The 22,808-nt window shown below is 40.4% G+C and overlaps 1 protein-coding gene across 1 annotated transcript in view; it reads right to left on the bottom strand.

Moving 5' to 3' along the window:
• Positions 1–22,808, bottom strand: part of LOC128641654 (uncharacterized) — a 185,473-nt gene that overhangs the window by 106,706 nt on the left and 55,959 nt on the right. Inside the window, exon 5 of the mRNA XM_053694188.1 lies at positions 10,307–10,417. Coding sequence (XP_053550163.1) covers positions 10,307–10,417 — 111 coding nt within the window. The remainder of the gene's footprint in view (positions 1–10,306; positions 10,418–22,808) is intronic.

The following is a 22,808-nucleotide window of genomic DNA, read 5'->3' as shown; positions in this document are numbered from 1 at the left end:
AAAAGTACGTGTTTGACCATCCCTTTCATCTTTTAGTTGTGAAAAATAGGTTAAACCTTTCTCCCTCCAATCAACAAATACTTTGTGATTGAAACCTGCTGGGAAATCCACACACCCGATAATCGGTAGGTATGGGGACACGCGAAATTCCTGTCCCACCAAAGAGCAGTATAACTGCCATCCTTTAATGATATTAGCAAATGTTAACATGCTATCTACATTCTGGGGTAGCTTCCTATATGGACAATGTAGCATAGCAAGGGGGCTGAAGGGTCTAATTAGCTCCGCGTCTAGCTTATAATATGTTACGTAGTCTGAGTTAGTAAGCCAGTCTAATCCAAATTTGGCTAATGCTATTAAATTGTAATATTTAACATTTGGAATAGCGAATCCCGCATATGCTCTGGAATTACTCATTTTATCTATTGAGATTCTTGGTGTTTTCTTCCCCCAAATAAAGAGAGAGCAAGCTTTATTATATTTAACTATGTCTTTCCTTGTCACAAGAAGAGGTAAGTTTTGCAACAGAAATAGAATTTTAGGAAATATGATCGTCTTAATGATCATACATCTAGCCGAGATTGACAGGAAAAATAGATTCCATTTATTTAAATTGGCTTGAATTTTATCAAAGAATTCCTTGAAGTTTAATTGATACCAATCCCTGGGGTTTCTAGAGATCTTGATCCCTAGATAATTAATAGCTTTAACCTCCTTAAAAATATAATTATGACTTTGCCTTGTTTTGTTGACCCATAGTAGCTCTGATTTCTTGGGATTAATTTTATAGCCAGAGAATGTACTATACTCTGTAATAATATCCAAAACACTTGGGATGGAGTTTACCGTGTCTTGTAAAAAAAGTAATATATCGTCGGGGTATAGTGAGATGAGTAAAGTCTCCCTACCAATCTTAACTGGTTGTATTGTCTGACGTAGATATACTGCCAAAGGTTCTAGGGCGAGGTCAAATAGGAGCGGGGATAGTGGGCAACACTGACGGGTTCCTTTTTGTAAGGTAATATATTGCGTTAATTCCCCATTCACTAAAAGCTGTGACCTGGGTTTCCTATAGACCATTCTCACCATATCGACCAAGTGACCCGAGAAACCAAAGTTTTCAAGGGAGGTTATAAGGTGATTCCATTCAATGGAATCGAAAGCTTTTTCAGCATCTATGGTAATTAAGGCAAAATCTTTTTCCTTGTTATTATACCCTTCCCTTCGGCTCTGTTGGCCGGCATGGTGAAAATGGTCCACAGCTGTCAATACTCTTCTCATGTTTCGAACCGAGTTCCTGTTTGGAATAAAGCCAGTCTGGTCTGTATGTATCAGTTTGCCTATGACTTTCTTTAATCTATCTGCAATAATTGACATCAAGATTTTATAGTCCTGATTTAACAAGGAGATTGGGCGATATGCCGCTAGATCCTCTGGCTTTTTGCCTTTCTTGTGTATCAAAGTGACAATTGAGTCAGAGAAATAAGGAGACTTTAAGGCCTGTGATAGAAAATAATCATTGAATAACTTCTTTAATGTGATGCCAATTGTGGCTGATAAAGTTTTATAATATTCGATCGGAAGACCGTCAGGGCCTGCTGCTTTTCCAGATTTGCACTTTAATATTACTCTGGCAATTTCTGGCTCTGTTATAGCCGCGTTGATTTGCTCTAGATCACCTGCTGATATATTAGGTAGTCTGATTTTTTCCCAAAATTTTGCCTTAGCTTTTTCATCAATTCCACTGCTGGTATATATGTTATGAAAGTATTTATAGAATGCCTCCCTAATCTCTGTCGCTTGAGTGATTACCTTGTTACCAGTTTTTATTGTTGCTATGCTATTTTTCTTTTGTCTAAACTTTGTTAATTTGACCAGATGTTTGGCTGCAACCCCCTGGTATCCTTGAAACTTAGCCCTTGCTTTGAGATCTTCCCCTGCCCATTTCTCCCTGAGAAAATCTTCCCTTACATTTTTAGCAGAGATGTATCCGCTCCATGTAACTGAATTTGGAGAGCGAAGGTATCTATTATATGCGTTCCTAAGCTGATTGGCCACTTGTAGCTCTCTAGCTTTCAATTTGCGTGTTAACTTGACCATGTATCCCTTGATTTCTCCACGCATGACGGCTTTCCCTGCTTCCCAAAAGGTTTCTGTTTTATCCTTATAACTTTTGTTCAGGTCACAATATTCTAACCACTTTCTGTTTAACCAATTAGAAAACTGTATATTTTGACTCATATAAGCCGGAAAATGGAATGAATTCCCAGGACTTCCAGTCCGCTTGTCTGGCCAGACCCGCAAACTTATAATAGCGTGGTCAGATAACAATATGTCTGCTATATGAGTTTCAATTTGACACTTAACTACTTGCTGACTTATTAGGAACAAATCAATACGGGAAAAACTTTTATGAGCCTTAGATTCACATGAATATATCCGGGCATCCGGATGTTGTTGACGCCAAATGTCATTTAATTTTAGCGTCTTGATATAATTCCTAAAAAATTTCGCTTCTCTATTATTTATCTGAGAGCCTCTAACTCTGGACCTATCCATCTCTGGGTATAACGTGAGATTCATATCTCCGGCTATAATCAGATTCTGTTCCAAGTGTGGAGTAAGTTTCTGCTGGATTTGTTGCCAAAAGCTTTTCTCAAGTTTGTTTGGAGCATAAATATTGCAGAAAGTCCAACAGATGCCCTCTATCTGCATCTGGAGGATTATATATCTACCCAGCTGATCACACTCTTGATTGAGGATTTTATAGTTAACCTTTTTATTTATGATGATGGCCACACCTCGCTTACGCCTATTACAAGGAGTGGCTACAATTTCTGCCACCCAATTAACTTTCAGTTTTGCTATTTCATGGTCCTTTAGGTGTAATTCCTGCATAAAAATAATGTCTGCCTTCTCACTTTTTAATAACCTCAAGACATTTTTCCTCTTAATGGGGGAGGTTATGCCCCCCACATTCCAGGACACTAGTTTTAAAGGGTCTGACATTTTAATCTAAGGAGAGAAACGAAAAAGGGAAAAAAAAAAATAAGAAAATAGAAAGAGGGAAAAAAGGAGAGAGAGAAAAAAAAATAAATAAATAAATAAATAAAAAAAAAATAAGACCCCCACAAGAAACCGCCCATTCCCCCCCCTTCCTATAACCCACTATTATGCTAACTATCTTACCCTTTTGAGATAATCTTCTAGTCTTCAATGCCCTCACAATATGTAAGTCCCCTCTTGAGACTTTAAAATTTATGAGCATTCTCATTGCCTTTATTTAAAAATTATGAACATTCTCATTGCCTTTAATGACCTAATAGCCTGCTACTGCGTGTTTGGACTTCTATGTTATTCTCCTGGCAAAAATCTTGTGCTTCTTTTACTGAGTTTAACACTACTCTCCCTTCCATGGTTAAAACTGTTATTTTGGCAGGGTAGATCAGGGCTGCTTTGAGCCCAGCTCTGATCAACCCTGAGCAGAATGGAGCCATGGCTTTCCTTCTGGAGGCAGTCTCGAACGAAAAATCCTGAAATAACAGGATTTTCGTTCCTTCGATTGTTAATGTCTGTAGTTTCCTAAAATGTTGCATTATGTTAATCTTATCCTGAAAGTTCAGGTATCTAATTAAAACCATCCTGGGACGTGTATTTCCATCTATATTGGTCCTGATATTTCCTACCCTGTGTGCGCGTTCTACCTGGAGTGAGTCTCTATCTGTCTGAATTTCTAATAACCTGGGGAGTGTATTTGCCGCAAATTTTAAAAGGTCCTGAAACTCCCTACTTTCTGGCAGACCAACTACCCTAACATTATTTCGGCGGGATCTATCCTCCAGATCTTCCACCTTTAACAAAAGTGCCTTAATTTTATCCGTGTTTTCCTTCATATTTATGTCTTGAATGTTAAGCTTATCTTCTGCTTCTGAGACCCTGGACTCTATTTCTGCCATTCTGACTGAAAACTGCCTGATCTCCTGCGATAAGTCTGCAATATCCTTTTTCACCAGTTCAAACTGTGGAAGTAAAAGATCCGCTAATTGATTTATAGTCATTTGTGTGTCCTGATTTACCAGGGGACTTTCCGGGTTAACCTCGCTACTTACTTCTGGTCCTAATCTCTGCTTCCTGTCCTTCCTTGGGGGCATGGCCGGGGACTTATTTTTAGTGCTTGCCATGTATTTATCCATCGAGACTATTAGCACCTCTCTCTGGAAATGGCTGAAATATGTACACTCCTGAGTGGGGAAAAGATATTCTAATTCTTTTTGTGTATTCTCCCCTTCTCTTTCCTCCCTTCTGGTGTGATTTTGTGTGATCTATTTTAATTCATTTGCAATCGGTTTCAGGAACCCAAGACCCTTTACCATCAACTTGCTGGCTACCACTCCACTAGTTGACAGAGAAATAAATTATATCGGAAGACAGGGGTTATTACATACTTTCAAACCAACAGGCCAAGCTACAATGCCTTACAACCGTTATGTTTAACAATATACTTTTTAAGCCAGAATTCTGCAGAGCCTAGACCCTGAAAATTTAAATTTTTATTTGGACACAGTTTCCACTAATTCAGCCTGCTGGGTGCCGGGGCTACTACTGGCCAGTACCTGACGGGGGGGGGTCTACTTTATACTAATCTTACCTATTGGTGCCTAAAGTGTTATTGCAACATTAGTTGCCAGGGTAATCTGCTTTACTAATGTGGTTTATCCCCTTATCCCCCCTTCTCCCTTCTCACCCTCTAACCCCCGCTTGCTCTTTTCCTTTTTCCAAAAAAAAAAAAAAAATGCCAGAAATCCCACTGTGGAATCTAAGTGAGGCTTCAAATGCCTGTGTAATTTATTATGTGAAATATATAAATAAAAAAAAAAAAATACCTAAATAAGCTGACCGTATCAAACTGTCTCGCTATATCTCCTCCCTCCCTGTGACTGTGAAAACTGTTCACGTTCCCCTGCAGCTTGTGACCAAAATAGTGAGGACCATACTCTGCCCCAGTCCTCTCGGCACTCTCTATCTGTCTTTCTCTGTATGAGTGGTAATTTCGGCCTAAAGAGTGTTTATTGTGGACCTTGGTGCCCTGTACCCTAACTGTGCTGACCAGGTCCCTGAACCCTCAGTATCTTTTCCCTTTAACATTGAATTTACTTTAGTTTGTACAATACAACAATTTAATTCTATTGATAGCCATCAAAAACAGACGTTCCCCTGCAGTTTATAACCAAAATAGTAAGACCAATACTCTGTCCCAATAGACCAGCACTCTCTATCTTTCTTTCGCTATATGAGTGGTAATTTCGGCCTAGAGAGTAATTATTATAGACCTTGGTGCCCGGTGCCCTGTTCCCTGACTGTGTTGACCAAATCCCTGAACCCTCGGTATCTTTTCCCTTTAACACTGGATTTACTTTAGCTTATACAATGCAACAATGTCATTCTATTGATAGCCATCAAAACAGTAACCCTAGGGTTCTATCACCCCGGACAAGTTTTATCACCACCTAAAAAAATGTCACAAGATACTATAAATAGAAACTTTCCTTGCCAGCATACATAAAGGTTAATGGCAATAAGTGGTGCAATAACTGTGTCTGTAGACAATTGCCACAATGTTAGCATTGACTAGTTTCTGCTCTCTTAGTCCATATATATGGTTGGGAAGTTTTATTCTTAGTCCTCCTTTTATCTCCAGATCTTGGGCTTTCCGTATCTTTGCTTTTTTGACTATATATCAGTCCAACTGCAGATTCTACCCGAACAGTTCCACTGATCTGTTCTAGCCTTAGCGTTTCTTGCAAACACGTATAACCATGAAAAGACAGGATACGGCAGGAACCAGACACAACATAAAGTTTCCAACTTTACAGCCTCTTCTCCCACAACAAAGGGCTCTCTTTCAGATATTATACGTTTAATATATGTAACCTCTCCACTTTTAGGAAGCCTGTTGTCTTATGGCTCGTATATTAGATAGATTCTCATAGTCATATTTCAAAAGGTTTTACTGTTGTGATACTCTCCCCTGCCCTCCGTGACAGGCTTAGCTTTAAATGAGGAGTTTTTTTTTTTTTTTTTTCTGAATCACCAAACACTCTCCCGCTATCACAGCGCCCCCTTTAAAGTCCGTACCTTAGGTTGGGATCTGTATGCCTCTCCAGACTCTCACTCTGGCTCTTTTACTGAGTTAACAACACAGACACCTCAATGACCCCTTTTGCACAAACCCTCCGAACTCTGACCAACAAAAAAGAAAGGTAGAAGTAATACTTGCGCTCCTGTGATACTCGTTATGCGGCGTTCCAGGCCACAGCTCCACAGCTCCTTTACCGCTTCTCCGTCTGTCCGGCTGCAGTCGGGACACCTCCCATCTGCACCCGGTGCTTGAGACAGCTGACGATTCCGGCTGGTTTTTGGAGATAGCCGCAAGCTTTACCCAGGCAGGGCAAGAGTCCCGCACGCCGTGGCGTACGGCTTGGTCAGAGTCGGGCGTCTGGGTCCGTCTTCGGAGCGCTGTGATGCGTGCCTCCAGCCGGGACCAACCGGCGTAAACTCGGGTGTAGTTAGGCTTCCGCTCCTGGTGTAAATTAGTCTCCCCAGGCAGGGCTCTCACCCCCAGCAATAGGAGTAAGTTTGGCGGGGTATGGTAGTGAGTTGGCTCCCTCTCACAGAGCTCGAGCGTGCACGTCCTCCTCACGCTCCTCCCACCAGAAGCCGCATCGCTGTCGTGCCTGTTGAGGGACCCTCGCTCGTATAAAAAGGCTGAAGGAGAACGACCTGTACTGGGATTTCAAGCATCTTTTTCCATCTCCCCGTTCCTAAAATCATCCCCGGGTTCCTAAAATCGATGCCATACCTGTACTCGATTGTGCAAAAGGAAGTAATGGCATATGGGGTCTTTCATGCTGTCGTGCCTGTTGAGGGACCCTCGTATAAAAAGGCTGAAGGAGAACGACCTGTACTGGGTGTCCAAGCATCTTTTTCCATCTCCCGGTTCCTAAAATCATCTCCGGGTTCCTAAAATTGATGCCATACCTGTACTCGATTGTGCAAAAGGAAGTAATGGCATATGGGGTCTTTCATGCTGTCGTGCCTGTTGAGGGACCCTCGTATAAAAAGGCTGAAGGAGAACGACCTGTACTGGGTGTCCAAGCATCTTTTTCCATCTCCCCGTTCCTAAAATCATCTCCGGGTTCCTAAAATCAATACCATACCTGTACTCGATTGTGCAAAAGGAAGTAATGGCATATGGGGTCTTTCATGCTTTTGTGCCTGTTGAGGGACCCTCGTATAAAAAGGCTGAAGGAGAACGACCTGTACTGGGTGTCCAAGCATCTTTTTCCATCTCCCGGTTCCTAAAATCATCTCCGGGTTCCTAAAATCGATGCCATACCTGTACTCGATTGTGCAAAAGGAAGTAATGGCATATGGTGTCTTTCATGCTGTCGTGCCTGTTGAGGGACCCTCATATAAAAAGACTGAAGGAGAACAACCTGTACTGGGTGTCCAAGCATCTTTTTCCATCTCCCGGTTCCTAAAATCATCTCCGGGTTCCTAAAATTGATGCCATACCTGTACTCGATTGTGCAAAAGGAAGTAATGGCATATGGGGTCTTTCATGCTGTCGTGCCTGTTGAGGGACCCTCGTATAAAAAGGTTGAAGGAGAACAACCTGTACTGGGTGTCCAAGCATCTTTTTCCATCTCCCGGTTCCTAAAATCATCTCCGGGTTCCTAAAATCTATGCCATACCTGTACTCGATTGTGCAAAAGGAAGTAATGGCATATGGGGTCTTTCATGCTGTCATGCCTGTTGAGGGACCCTCGTATAAAAAGGCTGAAGGAGAACGACCTGTACTGGGTGTCCAAGCATCTTTTTCCATCTCCCGGTTCCTAAAATCATCTCCGGGTTCCTAAAATCGATGCCATATACACGTCCCCTGATAGGGGACGTAACAGGGATTAAACTGATAAGAATAGTACTAGTTAACACACCACTCCTATCTGGTGGCACAGTAGATTGCACGCAGTGCTCTGACAAAATGCAGAAGGACATTTGGCAGGCGGACATTTGGCCGACAGACAGAAAGCTAAAGAATGTTCCGATTTCGGCTGAGGGCAGATACACAGAATGCTCTGTTCTAATCAGAGCCTCGGGCATCGCAACTACCTCTGGGAACCTTACCATGGGTCCCAGACCGGCCGTCTTGTAATTCTCTGTCTGGCAAATTATCTATCAAATCTATCTATTTATCTATCAAATCTATCTATCGTATCTATCATCAAATGTATCTATTGCATCTATTGATCTATCTATCTAATCTATGTATCTATCTATCTTGTCGCTGGAATGACCAAGCATCTTTTTCCATCTCCCGGTTCCTAAAATCATCTCCGGGTTCCTAAAATCAATGCCATATACACGTCCCCTGATAGGGGACGTAACAGGGATTAAACTGATAAGAATAGTACTAGTTAACACACCACTCCTATCTGGTGGCACATTAGATTGCACGCACAGTGCCCCAAATTGGAAGTAGGAGGACCGACCAAGCATCTCATCTCTGTGTGATTCCTGTTCTTGTAGGACAGTTAATGGGTCAGTCATGTTGTACAGCTCCTCAATGTGACAAATCTTCCTGGTTAGCTCGTCGTTCTCTTTTTCCCAGCTGCTGGATCAGATCAGAGATTGTGAGTAAAACCTGCTCCTGCTGCCGGGTGATCTCACTCAGGACTTGCTTCTCTAGGTCTTCCAGCTGTTTCCTGATGTCCCTAATCAGGGCAGTGAGTCTCTCTGTTACACCAGCTGCTTTCTCTTGCACCCCTCTCCTGTGCTTCTGCAGACTCTGGACTCTTTTCTCAGTCCACTCTCTCTTTGTGGTCAGTTTCTGCAGAACATTTCTCAGTTTCTTTCTCTTCTTCTCAGAAACCTCATTCAGCAGATCCACCTGGTGTCCCCTGTGCTCTCCGGCCAGGGAGCAGGACACACAGATACAGGCAGCATCCTCAGTGCAGTAATATAATAGGAGCATCTTGTGGGTGGGGCATTTTCTGTTACCCCAGGAAGTGATTGCACGCGCAGTGACATCAGTGAGGACAAGGAACGGGACATGGCTAGCTTGATATCCAACCTTGTGCAAATGGGGAGTTTGCTGTTGTGCAAATAGACTGTTTGCGGTTGTTTGCGGTGCGTTAAACGAGGAGTTCGGTCTCTCACTGTGAAGCGGGCGTAACCCTTACACTACCTGAATGATACAACATCATACCTGATGTTTTAAAGCACGTTATTCCAAACAATTTAGGAATTTTAGGTGATTTATGCCCTTTATGGATTAAAAACAGACTCTGCATCAACTATGTAATTTTCCATGGGAGTTTTGCCATGGATCCCCCTCCGGCATGCCACAGTCCAGGTGTTAGTCCCCTTGAAACAACTTTTCCATCACTTTTGTGGCCAGAAAGAGTCCCTGTGGGTTTTAAAATTCTCCTGCCTATTGAAGTCTATGGCAGTTCGCCCGGTTCGCCCGTTCGCAAACTTTTGCGGAAGTTCGCGTTCGCTGTTCGCAAAGGCAAAATTTTAGGTTTGCGACATCACTATCCACCACCTTTTAGGTGGCAGACTGCAATCATCCCAATTCGATCAGGATGATTGACACCTCCTGCTAGCGGTCAATTGGCCCGAATGTGACGGGGTGGCATTGCACAAGCATTTCACAAGAAATGCTTGTGCAATGATAAATACCGACAGCATATGCTGTCGGCATTTAGCAATTTCGGGCAGACATGATTCGCTACTAGTGTTTAGCTAGATCTCATTAGTGCATTGCTGCTCTGGAGGAGATTTTAAATGTTTAACCCTTTGCAGGAGTTACATAGTCATATGCAAGCAGCAGTGCAATAATAAAAATGCTCTGACACATTGAGGTCAATTAACAAGGGCCAAATAGCCCCTGTTCCCCTTGTTTCCGCGCGAGCCTTCAGGCTCACCGGAAACAGCAGTTAAAAACCAGCGGTCTTAAGACCATTGCTCCTTAACTTGTCCGTCTGCTCTGAGGCCGCAGACATCAATACACCCGATCCTTTATGATTATTTTTTTACACTTGCCTAAAACATTTGCACAGTACAGTATATATATATATACTTAAATAAAAACAAAATATATAAATATTATTAATAGTAAAGGAATACTTCAGACCATATTCTAGTTACTGATGTTTAAATTAATACATTTAAAATAAAAAAGTAAAAAATAAAAAAAAAAAGTAAATGATGAAACTTAAAAAGAATTAGTTGTAATATTTACCATTGTTCCTGCGTCTTCTGACACACTTGATGATCAAAGCAATAATTACTATTGATATGATGGAAATGATTATAGCAATTACAATATATAGAACATATGGTTTGCTGGTTGCTGAAAAAGAAAAAAGCACAAAACAAATGTTAGAAAATAAGTTGTGTACTATTTGTGTGTATCCTATAGCAAATACATCTCTGGTTAGCCTGCTCTGTCATAATATGATTGCTTATTAATATAAATAATTCATGACATCTATATATTCCATTTTAAGTTAGTAAATGAAGATTATTTCTAGGAACATTAAAGAGTAAATAAATTATAGATTTCATGAAATATTCAAAAATAATTCAACCTGAGAATATAATATGCAAATTTATTTTTTAATTGATGTTTGTTGTTTAAATATTGAATACATAGCTGCCTATCTATCAAGCTCCGTATGGAGCTTGACGGCCCGTGTTTCTGGCGAGCCTGTAGACGCGCCAGAAACACAAGTTATGGAGTAGCGGTCACAAAGACCGCTGCTCCATAACCCTGTCCGCCTGCTCGCCACAATTCAACCCGATCGAGTACGATCAAGTTGATTGAAACCCCCTGCTCGCGGCCAATTAGCCGCGAGTCTGCAGGGGGCGGTGTTGCACCAGCAGCTCACAAGAGCTGCTGGTGCAATGCTGAATACGGAGAGCGTATTGCTCTCCGCATTCAGCGATGTCTTGCGGACCTGATCCGCACTGTCGGATCAGGTCCGCAAGACATTTGTTAAATATGCCTCATAGGCATAAGGTTTTAGTTTGTAAAAAGTACTTTAGTTTCTATAATGCAATTGTCACCTCCATGTTAGAACCTAGATTTTCCCTGATCTATCTCTTTTGCTAAGGATAATTAGAGACAAATAAAAAACTGGCAATAAAAGAGTGTGCAATTAATAGCTGTGTGAAGTATGATAAAGTAACACTTAGTTATGGCACTTAAGGGGTTAATAATTTAGAGGGTTTAGGGGTGATTGCGCTTAAGGGGTTAATAGTTTAGAGGGGTTTGGTTTAGGTGTGGATGATTTCACTTAAGGGGCTTAAAGTGTATAAGGGTTATGTTGGTTTACGAGTTAATAGTGTAATGGAGTTAGCTTGCCTTGGGTGTGATAGCTCTTAAGGGTTTAATCGTTTAGAGGGGTAAGGTTGCAGTGGGTGTGATGGTGCTTAAGGGGTTAATGGTATAGAGGGGTAAGGTTGCAGTGAGGGTGATGGTGCTTAAGGGATAGTTTAGAGCGGTTAAGTCGCCGTGGGTGTGATGGCGCTTAAGGGGTTAATAGTGTAGGGCTGTGTAGCAAGTTTTATTGAGTAGTTGCTTTTGCAATAACAGATTAAGGACTAAACAAATGTACTAAAGCATTTCATTAATAAGTTTTTGTTTATTCTTTTAATTCTTCTAGGCTGACGTATGTTTACTTGGTTGTGTAATATGTAATAAAGGGGTTATTTACATTACATCTTCAATGTAGGTGGCAATGCTGCTTGGAGTTTATCACCAGCATCGTCAACCACTGAGATGTATAGTAAAAAGCCTCTCAGCGAGACAGCCTTTAAGCACTGATTTCAGCCATTTGGAATATTTCCAAGACAACCTTGCTCACATGATGGATCCCTTTTCAATAGATCGCCACTTGCAGTAGTTTCAAATATCAGGGCCATAGTCAGTTCATGCTCAACATACTATAGTTTAGCTTAAAGGGACATTCTACTTTGCTGAGAGGGTCTGCTGAATTGATTATCTGTTAAAGTAAGATTATCTGTTTAAGTATAGCAGTTAGCTAAACAAGGTAATTTTTAAATTGTTTGCTGTGCAAGGGTTGCTTTTAAAAAAAATAACATTTTTTATTTGTTTCTTCCCTTCATTTGTTTTTCCTGTGTGGGTAATTAGGGGTGGGATTATTTTCACCTGTGTGGGCCTAGCTAGACTATAAATATAGTTGTTAGCTAACCAATGGCTAGATTACGAGTTTTGCGTTAAGATGAAAAAGCAGCGTTAACAGGTCCTAACGCTGCTTTTTCACTACCGCTGCTATTACGAGTCTTGCAGGTTTAGGGGCACCGCACACTTCTTTGACCTTACCTTAAAACGACTTACGTAAACTTCGTAAACCCTTTTTTCTATGGGACATCCATAGTGCTGGTATTACGAGTCTGTCCTGGGAGGCCAAAAAGTGAGCGGTACACCCTCTACCTCCAAGATCCGTAACACATTCTAAAGTCAGTAGTTAAGAGTTTTATGGTACAACGCTGTAGCATAAAACTCATAACTAAAGTTCTAAAAAGTACACTAACACCCATAAACTACCTATTAACCCCTAAACCGAGGCCCTCCCGCATGGCAAACACTAAAATAAATTTTTTAACCCCTAATCTGCTGCTCCGGACATCACCGCCACTAGAATAAACATATTAACCCCTAAAATGCCACACTACCGCCTCGCAGACACTAGTTAAATATTATTAACCCCTAATCTGCCGCCCCTAACATCGCCACCACCTACATTATACTTATTAACCCCTAATCTGCCGTCCCCAACGTCGCCGCCACTATATTAAATGTATTAACTCCTAAACCTAAGTCTAACCCTAACCCTAACACCCCCTAACTTAAATATAATTTAAACAAATATAAAGAAAATTACTATAATTAACTAAATTATTCCTATTTAAAACTAAAACTTACCTATAAAATAAACCCTAAGCTAGCTACAATATAACTAATAGTTACATTGTAGCTAGTTTAGGGTTTATTTTTATTTTACAGGCAAGGTTGTATTTATTTTAACTAGGTAGAATAGTTATTAAATAGTTATTAATTATTTAATAACTACCTAGCTAAAATAAATACAAATTGACCTGTAAAATAAAACCTAACCTAAGTTACAATAACACCTAACACTACACTACAATTAAATAAATTAACTAAATGAAATACAATTAAATAAATTAAATTAGCTAAATCACAAAAACCCCCACTAAATTACAGAAAATAAAAAACAAATTACAGATCTTTAAACTAATTACAACTAATCTAATAGCCCTATCAAAATAAAAAAGCCCCCCAAAATAAAAAAAACCCTAGTCTAAACTAAACTTTCAATAGCCCTTAAAAGGGCCTTTTGCGGGGCATTGCCCCAAAGTAATCAGCTCTTTTACCTTTTTACAAAAAATACAAACAACCCCCCCAACAGCAAAACCCACCACCCACACAACCAACCCCCAAAATAAAATCCTAACTAAAAAAACCTAAGCTCCCCATTGCCCTGAAAAGGGCATTTGGATGGGCATTGCGCTTATAAGGGCATTTAGCTCTTTTGCAGACCCAAAGCCCTAACCTAAGAAATAAACCCACCTAATACACCCTTAAAAAAATCCTAACACTAACCCCCGAAGATTCACTTACCGGAAGAAGTCTTCATCCAAGCGGCAAGATGTCCTCAATGAAGCCAGCAGAAGTGGTCCTCCAGACAGGCAGAAGTCTTCATCCAGATGGTATCTTCTATCTTCATCCATCCCGCGCGGAGCGGGTCCATCTTCAAGACATCCGGCGCGGAGCATCATCTTCAAACGATGGCTTCTTTGTAATGAATATCTCTTTAAGTGACGTCATCCAAGATGGTGTCCCTTAGATTCCGATTGGCTGATAGAATTCTATCAGACAATCGGAATTAAGGTAGAAAAAAATCCTATTGGCTGATGCAATCAGCCAATAGGATTGAACTTCAATCCTATTGGCTGATCCAATCAGCCAATAGGATTGAGCTTGCATTCTATTGGCTGATGGGAACAGCCAATAGAATGCCAGCTCAATCCTATTGGCTGATTGCATCAGCCTATAGGATTTTTTCTACCTTAATTCCGAATTGGCTGATAGAATTCTATCAGCCAATCGGAATCTAAGTGACGCCATCTTGGCTGACGTCACTTAAAAAGATATTCATTACGAAGAAGCCGTCGTTTGAAGAGGATGCTCCGCGTCGGATGTCTTGAAGATGGACCCGCTCCGCGCCAGAAGGATGAAGATAGAAGATGCTGTCTGGATGAAGACTTCTGCCCATCTGGAGGACCACTTCTGCCCGTCTGGGGGACCACTTCTGCTGGCTTCGTTGAGCACTTCTTGCCGCTTGGATGAAGACTTCTCCCGGTACGGTAAGTGAATCTTCGGGGGTTAGTGTTAGGATTTTTTTAAGGATGTATTGGGTGGGTTTATTTTTTAGGTTAGGGCTTTGGGCCGCAATAGAGCTAAATGCCCTTTTAAGGGCAATGACCATCCAAATGCCTTTTTCAGGGCAATGGGGAGCTTAGTTTTTTTTAGTTAGTATTTTATTTGGGGGGTTGCTTGTGTGGGTGGTGGGTTTTACTGTCGGGGTTGTTTGTATTTTTTTTTTACAGGTAAAAGAGCTGATTACTTTTTAGGCAATGCCCCGCAAAAGGCCCTTTTAAGGGATATTGATAGTTTAGTTTAGGCTAGAGTTTTTTTTTTATTTTGGGGGGTCTTTTTTTATTTTGATAGGGCTATTAAATATCTTGTAATTTGTTTTTTATTTTCTGTAATTTAGTGTTTTTTTGTGATTTAGCTAATTTAATTTATTTAATTGTATTTAATTTAGCTAATTTATTTAATTGTAGTGTAGTGTTAGGTGTTATTGTAACTTAGGTTAGGTTTTATTTTACAGGTCAATTTGTATTTATTTTAGCTAAGTAGTTATTAAATAGTTAATAACTATTTAGTAACTATTCTACCTAGTTAAAATAAATACAAACTTGCCTGTAAAATAAAAATAAACCCTTAGCTAGCTGCAATGTAACTATCAGTTATATTGTATCTAGCTTAGGGTTTATTTTATAGGTAAGTATTTAGTTTTAAATAGGAATAATTTAGGGAATTATAGGAATTTTATTTAGATTTATTTAAATTATATTTAAGTTAGGGGGTGTTAGGGTTAGGGTTAGACTTAGGTTTAGGGGTTAATACATTTAATATAGTGGCAGCGACGTTGGGGGCGGCATATTAGGGGTTAATATGTGTAGGTAGGTTGCGGCGAGATTGGGGACGACAGATTAGGGGTTAATAAATATAATATAGATGGCGGCGATGTTGGGGGCAGCAGATTAGGGGTTCATAAATATAATGTAGGTGGCGGCGGTGTCTGGAGCGGCAGAGTAGGGGTTAATAAGTATAATGTAGGTGTCGGAAATGTCGGGGGTGGCAGATTAGGGGTTAATAGTGTAAGATTAGGGGTGTTTAGACTCGGGGTTCATGTTAGGGTGTTAGGTGTAAACATAAAATGTGTTTCCCCATAGGAATCAATGGGGCTGCGTTACTGAGTTTACGCTTCTTTTTGGCAGGTGTTAGACTTTTTCTCAGCCAGCTCTCCCCATTGATGTCTATGGGGAAATTGTGTATGAGCACGTACGACCAGCTCACTGCTGACTTAAGCAGCGCTGGTATTGGAGTGCGGTATGGAGAAAAATTTTGCTCTACGCTCACTTCATGCCTTTTAACACAGGGTTTGTAAAAACCTTTACTACCAGCGCTGCAGGTAAGTGAGCGGTGAGAGAAAACTGCTCATTAGCACCGCACAGCTACTAATGCAAAACTCGTAATCTAGCCGCAAGGTAGTTAGGCAAACAAGGGTTTTTAGTAAACAAGGGAAAATATAATTATTTTAGATTTTTAAGTTGAACCTTTTAATAAGAATGTGTAAGAATCTCACTCAGTGTACAGCTTGCCATATGTTAATATCACTGGAGCAGCCACTTCAGGGATTATATGTTTGTGGCAAGTGTGAGCATATTGTCTCTTTAGAAACTCGTATTGGAGTTCTGGAGGAACGAATTGCAACACTGAAATTCAGACACTTGAAAGGGAAATGGATAGCACTGAGCTGGTTGTTAATGGTTCTAGCAGTGGGAATGGGGAGGATTCAGAATCTAGCTAGGTCACAGTCAGAGGGCGAGGTAAAGGTAAGCGGAAGAGAAAGGCCAGTTCTGAGCTAGTACACCCCAACAGATTTGCCAGATTAAGTGAATATGTTGGGGATATCAGTTCAGGGGTGGCAGAGAGGGCTGTGTTGCCTAGTATAGTGAACAATCCTTTAGTTGTGGAAGAGCAGCATACTATGGTGGGCAGTCCTTCAGACATCGTAGAGGGGCATACTATAGTTAACAGTCCTTCAGTCATGGAAGAGCGGCATACAAGTCAGGGCCTTAGGCAGATGTTGGTGGTAGGAGACTCTATTATTAGGAAGGTTAATAGGGTAATTTGTCATCCAGACCCTTTACATAGAACAGTTTGCTGTCTTCCAGGGGCTTGTGTTAGGCATATTGTGGAGCGTATTGATAGATTGTTAGAGGGATGTGGGTCTGATCCTGCAGTCATGGTACATATTGGTACTAATGAAGGAATCCGCGGGAGATGGAGAGTCCTAAAACATGAGTTCAGGGAGTTAGGTAGCAAGCTTAAAGCAAGGATCTCCAAAGTAATATTTTCGGAGATATTACCAGTGCCGTGTGCTAACTCAGTAATGCAAAAGGAGCTAAGGTCTGTTAATTCATGGTTAAAAACATTGTGTAAAAATGAGGGGTTTGACGTTTTAGAGCACTGGGCTGACTTTTCACTTGGGTACAATTTGTACAGTAAGGATGCATTGCACCTGAATGACATGGGTGCAGATGTGTTGGAAGAAAGTATGGTAGCACGTTTAGAGAACCTTTTAAACTAGGCAAAGGGGGGGGGGGGGGAGGGTCAGTTAGAACACAATAGAACAGAGAGATCAGTCTGTGAATATGTCACTCCCTTAATATCTCAAGGAAGGGATGACTTAAGAAATGTCACATTAGAAAGTATAGAGGAAAGTACACCAAGTAGCAGCAGAAAGCACATGAAAATTAAATGTATGACCACAAATGCAAGAAGCATGATGAGTAAAATGGGGGAGCTGACGCTCTTAGTTGCAGAAGAGGACTATGATGTTATCAGTATAAACTTGGTGGGATGATTCACATGACTGGGCAGTTAACTTAGAGGGGTATACATTATTTAGGAGGGACAGGAATAATAAAAGGGGTGGAGGAATCTGCATGTATATTAAACCTAACCTTAAACCTAAAATAAGGGAAGATATTTATGATACAAGTGACAATGTAGAGACCCTGTGGGTTGAAATAAAGAGTGTGGGGAAAAATCCTAAACAAATATTACTAGGAACATGCTACAAGCCTCCCAACATTAGTGACCCGGAGGAAACTCAACTACTTATCCAAATAGGTAAGGCTGCTAATAACAGTGCTGTAATTATGGGAGATTTTAACTACCCTGATATAAACTGGGCCAATGAAACTAGTAATTCAGCTAAGGGGGATAGATTTTTAAATGTTCTCAGGGATAACTTCTTGTCACAGATAATAGAGGAGCCAACTAGGAGTAACGCTATATTGGATTTAGTGCTATCAAACAATACAAATATAGGCCCGTCAACTATGCTGCATTCGACGGCACCAATACGCTCGCCTAACATTGCCTAATATCGCGGCCGCTGACCTGAATACGATCTCCATATTTATCAAAAAAGCCGCGCACCAAGTACGGGGCGATGAGCAGCGGACTGTTGTTAACTAACAGTCATCGATCTCGCTGCTATTCGGCTTGTTACCAACTTTATTTATACCTTGTCACTAAACACCGCCACTATACTAAAATGTTTAACCCCAATTCTGCCGCTCCCGGACCCCGCTGTAACTTTAATAAAGTTATTAACCCCTATCCCGCCGCTCCTGGACCCGCCGCAACTAAATAAAATTATTAACCCCTATCCCGCCACTCCTGTACCCCACTGCAGCTAAATAAAAGTATTAACCCCTAAACCCCTGGCCTCCCACATCACTACCACTTACTAAACCTATTAACCCCTAAACCGCCAGCCCCCCACATCGCCATAAACTAAATTAAGATATTAACCCCTAAACCTAACAACCTGCTAACTTTACATTAAAGAGTGTAGCATGGTTAACAGTGACAGGGAGAAGGCTGAGGTACTAAACCAGTATTTTTCTTCAGTATACACAAGAGAGGAACAAGAGATGAACAAGAGAGGAACAAGAGAGGAACCATTGGATGATACTTTGGAGCAAAATGGAACATTCCAGCCCATAACATTAACTGGGTTAAGTCTAGAGGATATCAGGAAATAACTGTATAATATTAAGGTAAATAAAACTCCAGGCCCAGATGGAATACACTCAAGGGTGTTAAGGGAACTTAGCACTGTTATAGACAAACCTCTACTCTTCATTTTTCAAGAACTCCATTTTTCAAGTACTCAGGCATGGTACCCCAGAATTGGCGTAAAGCTGATGTGGTGTCACTCTTCAAAAAGGGAAGCAGGGATGATCCAGGAAACTATAGACCAGTTAGTCTGACATCAAGAGTGGGGAAGATATTTGAAAGGATTATAAGGGATTATATTGATGAGCACATTTGTGTAAACAAGATTATGAGTTGTAATCAGCATGGTTTTATGAGAAATAATTAATGTCAAAATAATCTAATTAGATTCTATGGGACCCATTTAACAAGCTCTGTACGGAGCTTGTGGGCCCCTGTTTCTGGTGAGTCTTCAGACTCGCCAGAAACAGCAGTTATGAAGCAGCGGTCACAAAGACCGCTGCTCCATAACGCTGTCCGCCTGGACAGACATTGACGGAAATCAACCAAATCGAGTACAATCGGGTTGATTGACACCCCCCTGCTGGTGGCCGAAAGGCCGGGAGTCTGCAGGGGGTGGCGTTGCACCAGCAGCTCTTGTGAGTTGCTGGTGCAATGGTAAATGCGGAGAGCGTATTGCTCTCCACATTCAGCGAGGTCTGGCGGACCTGATCCGCACTGTTGGATCAGGTCCGCCAGACCTTGTTAAATATGGGCCTTTGAGTAAGTAAGTAAAAATATAGATAAACGGAAATCAGTTGATGTGATATACTTAGATTTTGCAAAGGCGTTTGATACAGTGCCACAGGAGAGATTAATGCACAAAATTAAGGGACTGGGAATAGCAGAAAATGTTAGCTCATGGATAAGTAACTGGATAAAAGACAGGGAGCAATGAGTAGCATTAAATGGATCATACTCAGATTGGACAAAGGTAATCAGTGGAGTCCCCCAGGGATCAGTACAGGGCCCTGTTTTTTTTATTATTTGTATTAATGACTTGGAGCAAGGATTAAATAGCGACATCTCTATTTTTGCAGATGATACTAAGTTAAGTAACATCATTAGGTCAGAGCAGGATGAACTTTCGTTACAAAGGGATCTGCAAAAATTAGTATGGGCAGGTAAATGGAAAATTAGATTTAATACGGGAAAATGCAAGGTTCTACAATTTGGAAGCAAAAATAAGCAGGCAACGTATTATTTAAATGGGACAAGACTTAGCCAAACAGAGGAGGAAAGGGATTTGGGAGTAGTAATAGATAACAAGCTAAAGATGGGTGCACAATGCAGGGCAGTGGCTTCAAAGGCTAATAAGATACTAGCATGTTTAAAAGGGGGCATTGATTCAAGGGAGGAAAGTATAATTTTGTCACTATATAAAGCCCTGGTAAGACCTCACCTTGAGTATGGAGTGCAGTTCTGGGGACCGTTAAAAAAAAAAGATATTGCAGAACTAGAAAAAGTTCAGAGAAGGGCCACAAAGCTAAAATGGGGATTGGAGAATTTAAGATATGAGGAGAGGCTAGCCAAACTGGGTCTGTTTTCTTTAGAAAAAGTATGCTTGAGAGGTGACATGATTACTTTTCATAAATATATTCAAGGCCCATATACAGAGATGGCAGAAGCTCTGTTTATTAAAAGAAAATGGTTTGTGACAACAGGTCACAATTTAAGGGTGGAGGAAAGGAGATCTTGGCCTGTATTTATCAAGCCGTCAACCTCAAATACGCTGGAATTCCGCAGCGTATTTGTGGTGAGGCTGATTCGCCATATTTATGAAGCCCTACAGACCGGCAAAAGTAGAATCTAGTGATGTAAGCTACGATCCGCCGGACTCAGTCCGACACAGATCGATTCTTATGTCACTCCAGATGTGCCGAATGCAAGTTCGGCACTATCTGACTACTTTTGGAAGTTATCAAATTCCTACCAGGTACGCTCGGCACTTTTCCGGCCCAGCGTACCTGGTTTTCTATCCGCCGCCCTGGAGGTGGCGGATCCCATAGGAATCAATGGGAGTCTGACAGCAGTGAAAGCTCATGTTCGCTGCTGCCCGATATCCCATTGATTCCTATGGGAAATGTCTGCACCTAACACCCTAACATGTACCCTGAGTCTAAACACCCCTAATCTGCCCCCCCTACACCGCCGCAACCTACATTAAACTAATTAACCCCTAAACCGCTGCTCCCGGACCCCACCACAACTATAATAAATATATTAACCCCTAAACCGCCGCTCCCGGACCCCGCCGCCACCTACATTATACCTATTAACCCCTAATCTGCTGTCCCCTATACCGCCGCCACCTACATAAACTTATTAACCCCTATCCTGCGGATCCCGACCCCGCCGAACTAAATTAATTGTTTAACCCCTAAACTGCCACTCCCGGACCCCGCCGCCACCTATATTAAACTTATTAACCCCTATCCTGCCCCCCCTATACCGCCGCCACCTATATTAAATTTATTAACCCCTATCCTGCCTTCCCTACACCGCCACCACTATATTAAACTTATTAACTCCTAAACCTAAGTCTAACCCTAACCCTAACACCCCCTAACTTAAATATTATTTAAATAAATCTAAATAAAAATTACTCTTATTAACTAAATTATTCCTATTTAAAACTAAATACTTACCTATAAAATAAACCCTAATATAGCTACAATATAATTAATAATTACATTGTAGCTATTTTAGGATTTATTTTTATTTTACAGGCAAATTTGTATTTATTTTAACTAGGTACAATAGTTATTAAATAGTTATTAACTATTTAATAACTACCTAGCTAAAATAATTACAAAATTACCTGTAAAATAAATCCTAACCTAAGTTACAATTAAACCTAACACTACACTATCATTAACTAAATTAAATAAATTAACTACAATTACCTACAATGAAATACAATTAAATAAACTAAACTATAGTACAAAAACAAACACTAAATTACAGAAAATAAAAAATGTTTACAAGAAGTTTAAACTAATTACACCTAATCTAAGCCCCCTAATAAAATAAAAAAAATAAAAATAATAAAAGTCCCTACCCTATCCTAAATGACAAAGTAATCAGCTCTTTTACCAGCCCTTAAAAGGGCTTTCTGCGGGGCATTGCCCCAAAGTAATCAGCTCTTTTACCTGTAAAAAAAATACAACCCCCCCAACATTACAACCCACCACCCACATACCCCTACTCTAAAACCCACCCAAACCCCCCTTAAAAAAACCTAACACTAACCCCCTTAAGATCTCCCTATCTTGAGCCGTCTTCACCCAGCCGGGCCGAACTCTTCATCCAATCCGGGCGATGTGGTCCTCCATCCGGGTGAAGTCTTCCTCCAAGCGGGGCAAGAAGAGGTCCTCCATCCGGGCGAAGTCTTCCTCCAAGCGGCGCAGAAGAGGTCCTCCATCCGGCAGAAGTCTTCATCCAAGCAGCGTCTTCTATCGAGCATATGTTTTTTTGAATTTTTCAATAAAATAAAAAAATATTCGTTTGAATAATAGAATGTTTAGCTATGTATTTATTCAATTTCGAAATGTAATATTCGAATTCGAATGTGACATTCGAATTTGAATGTAAAATTTGAATTCAAAATAGTATTTCTAGTCTAATACTGTGTTTTTAAAATGTAACATTCGAATTTGAAATAGTATTTCTAGTCTACAACTGTGTTTAATAAATGTAATATTCAAATTTGAATGCTACATTAAAAATTCGAATATAACATTCAAATTCAAAATAGTATTTTTAGTTTAATACTGTGTTTTAAAAATGTAATATTCTAATTCAAATGTGACATTTGAAAACTGTAAATAACATTCGATAATAGAATTTTTAAGAATATTTGTTCTTATTAACATTCTATTATGTAAATCAAATTTCTACAATAACATTCGTTCTAACATTCGAATTTGAATATAAACACATTCGCCCAACCCTAGTCACCAGTGTGGAGGGGGCACATTATCAAAAGATGTTTACATACAATATAATGTGCATTTTGTAAATATGAAAATAGATTATCCTTTGTTAAATCATTTCTTAAGGCAAACTCATTTTCACAGTAACTGACTCCCAAACTGTCCCTTTAAACTAATTGAGAAGCACATAAATTATCTGGTTAAAAAGAAAAGTCCAATTTTCTCCCTTTGACCAGGCCCATAAACCAGATAATACCATTAGCTCTCATTTCCATCACAATTAACCATTTCGAATTTAAGTTTTAAAGGGGTTCTTGACTCTTTCTGTAGCAAGG

The sequence above is a fragment of the Bombina bombina genome, chromosome 11 (genome assembly GCF_027579735.1).
Source record: "Bombina bombina isolate aBomBom1 chromosome 11, aBomBom1.pri, whole genome shotgun sequence".
NCBI lineage: Eukaryota > Metazoa > Chordata > Amphibia > Anura > Bombinatoridae > Bombina > Bombina bombina.
The sequence above is the reverse complement of the archived record's forward strand: the minus strand, read 5'-3'. Positions and strand labels throughout refer to the sequence as shown.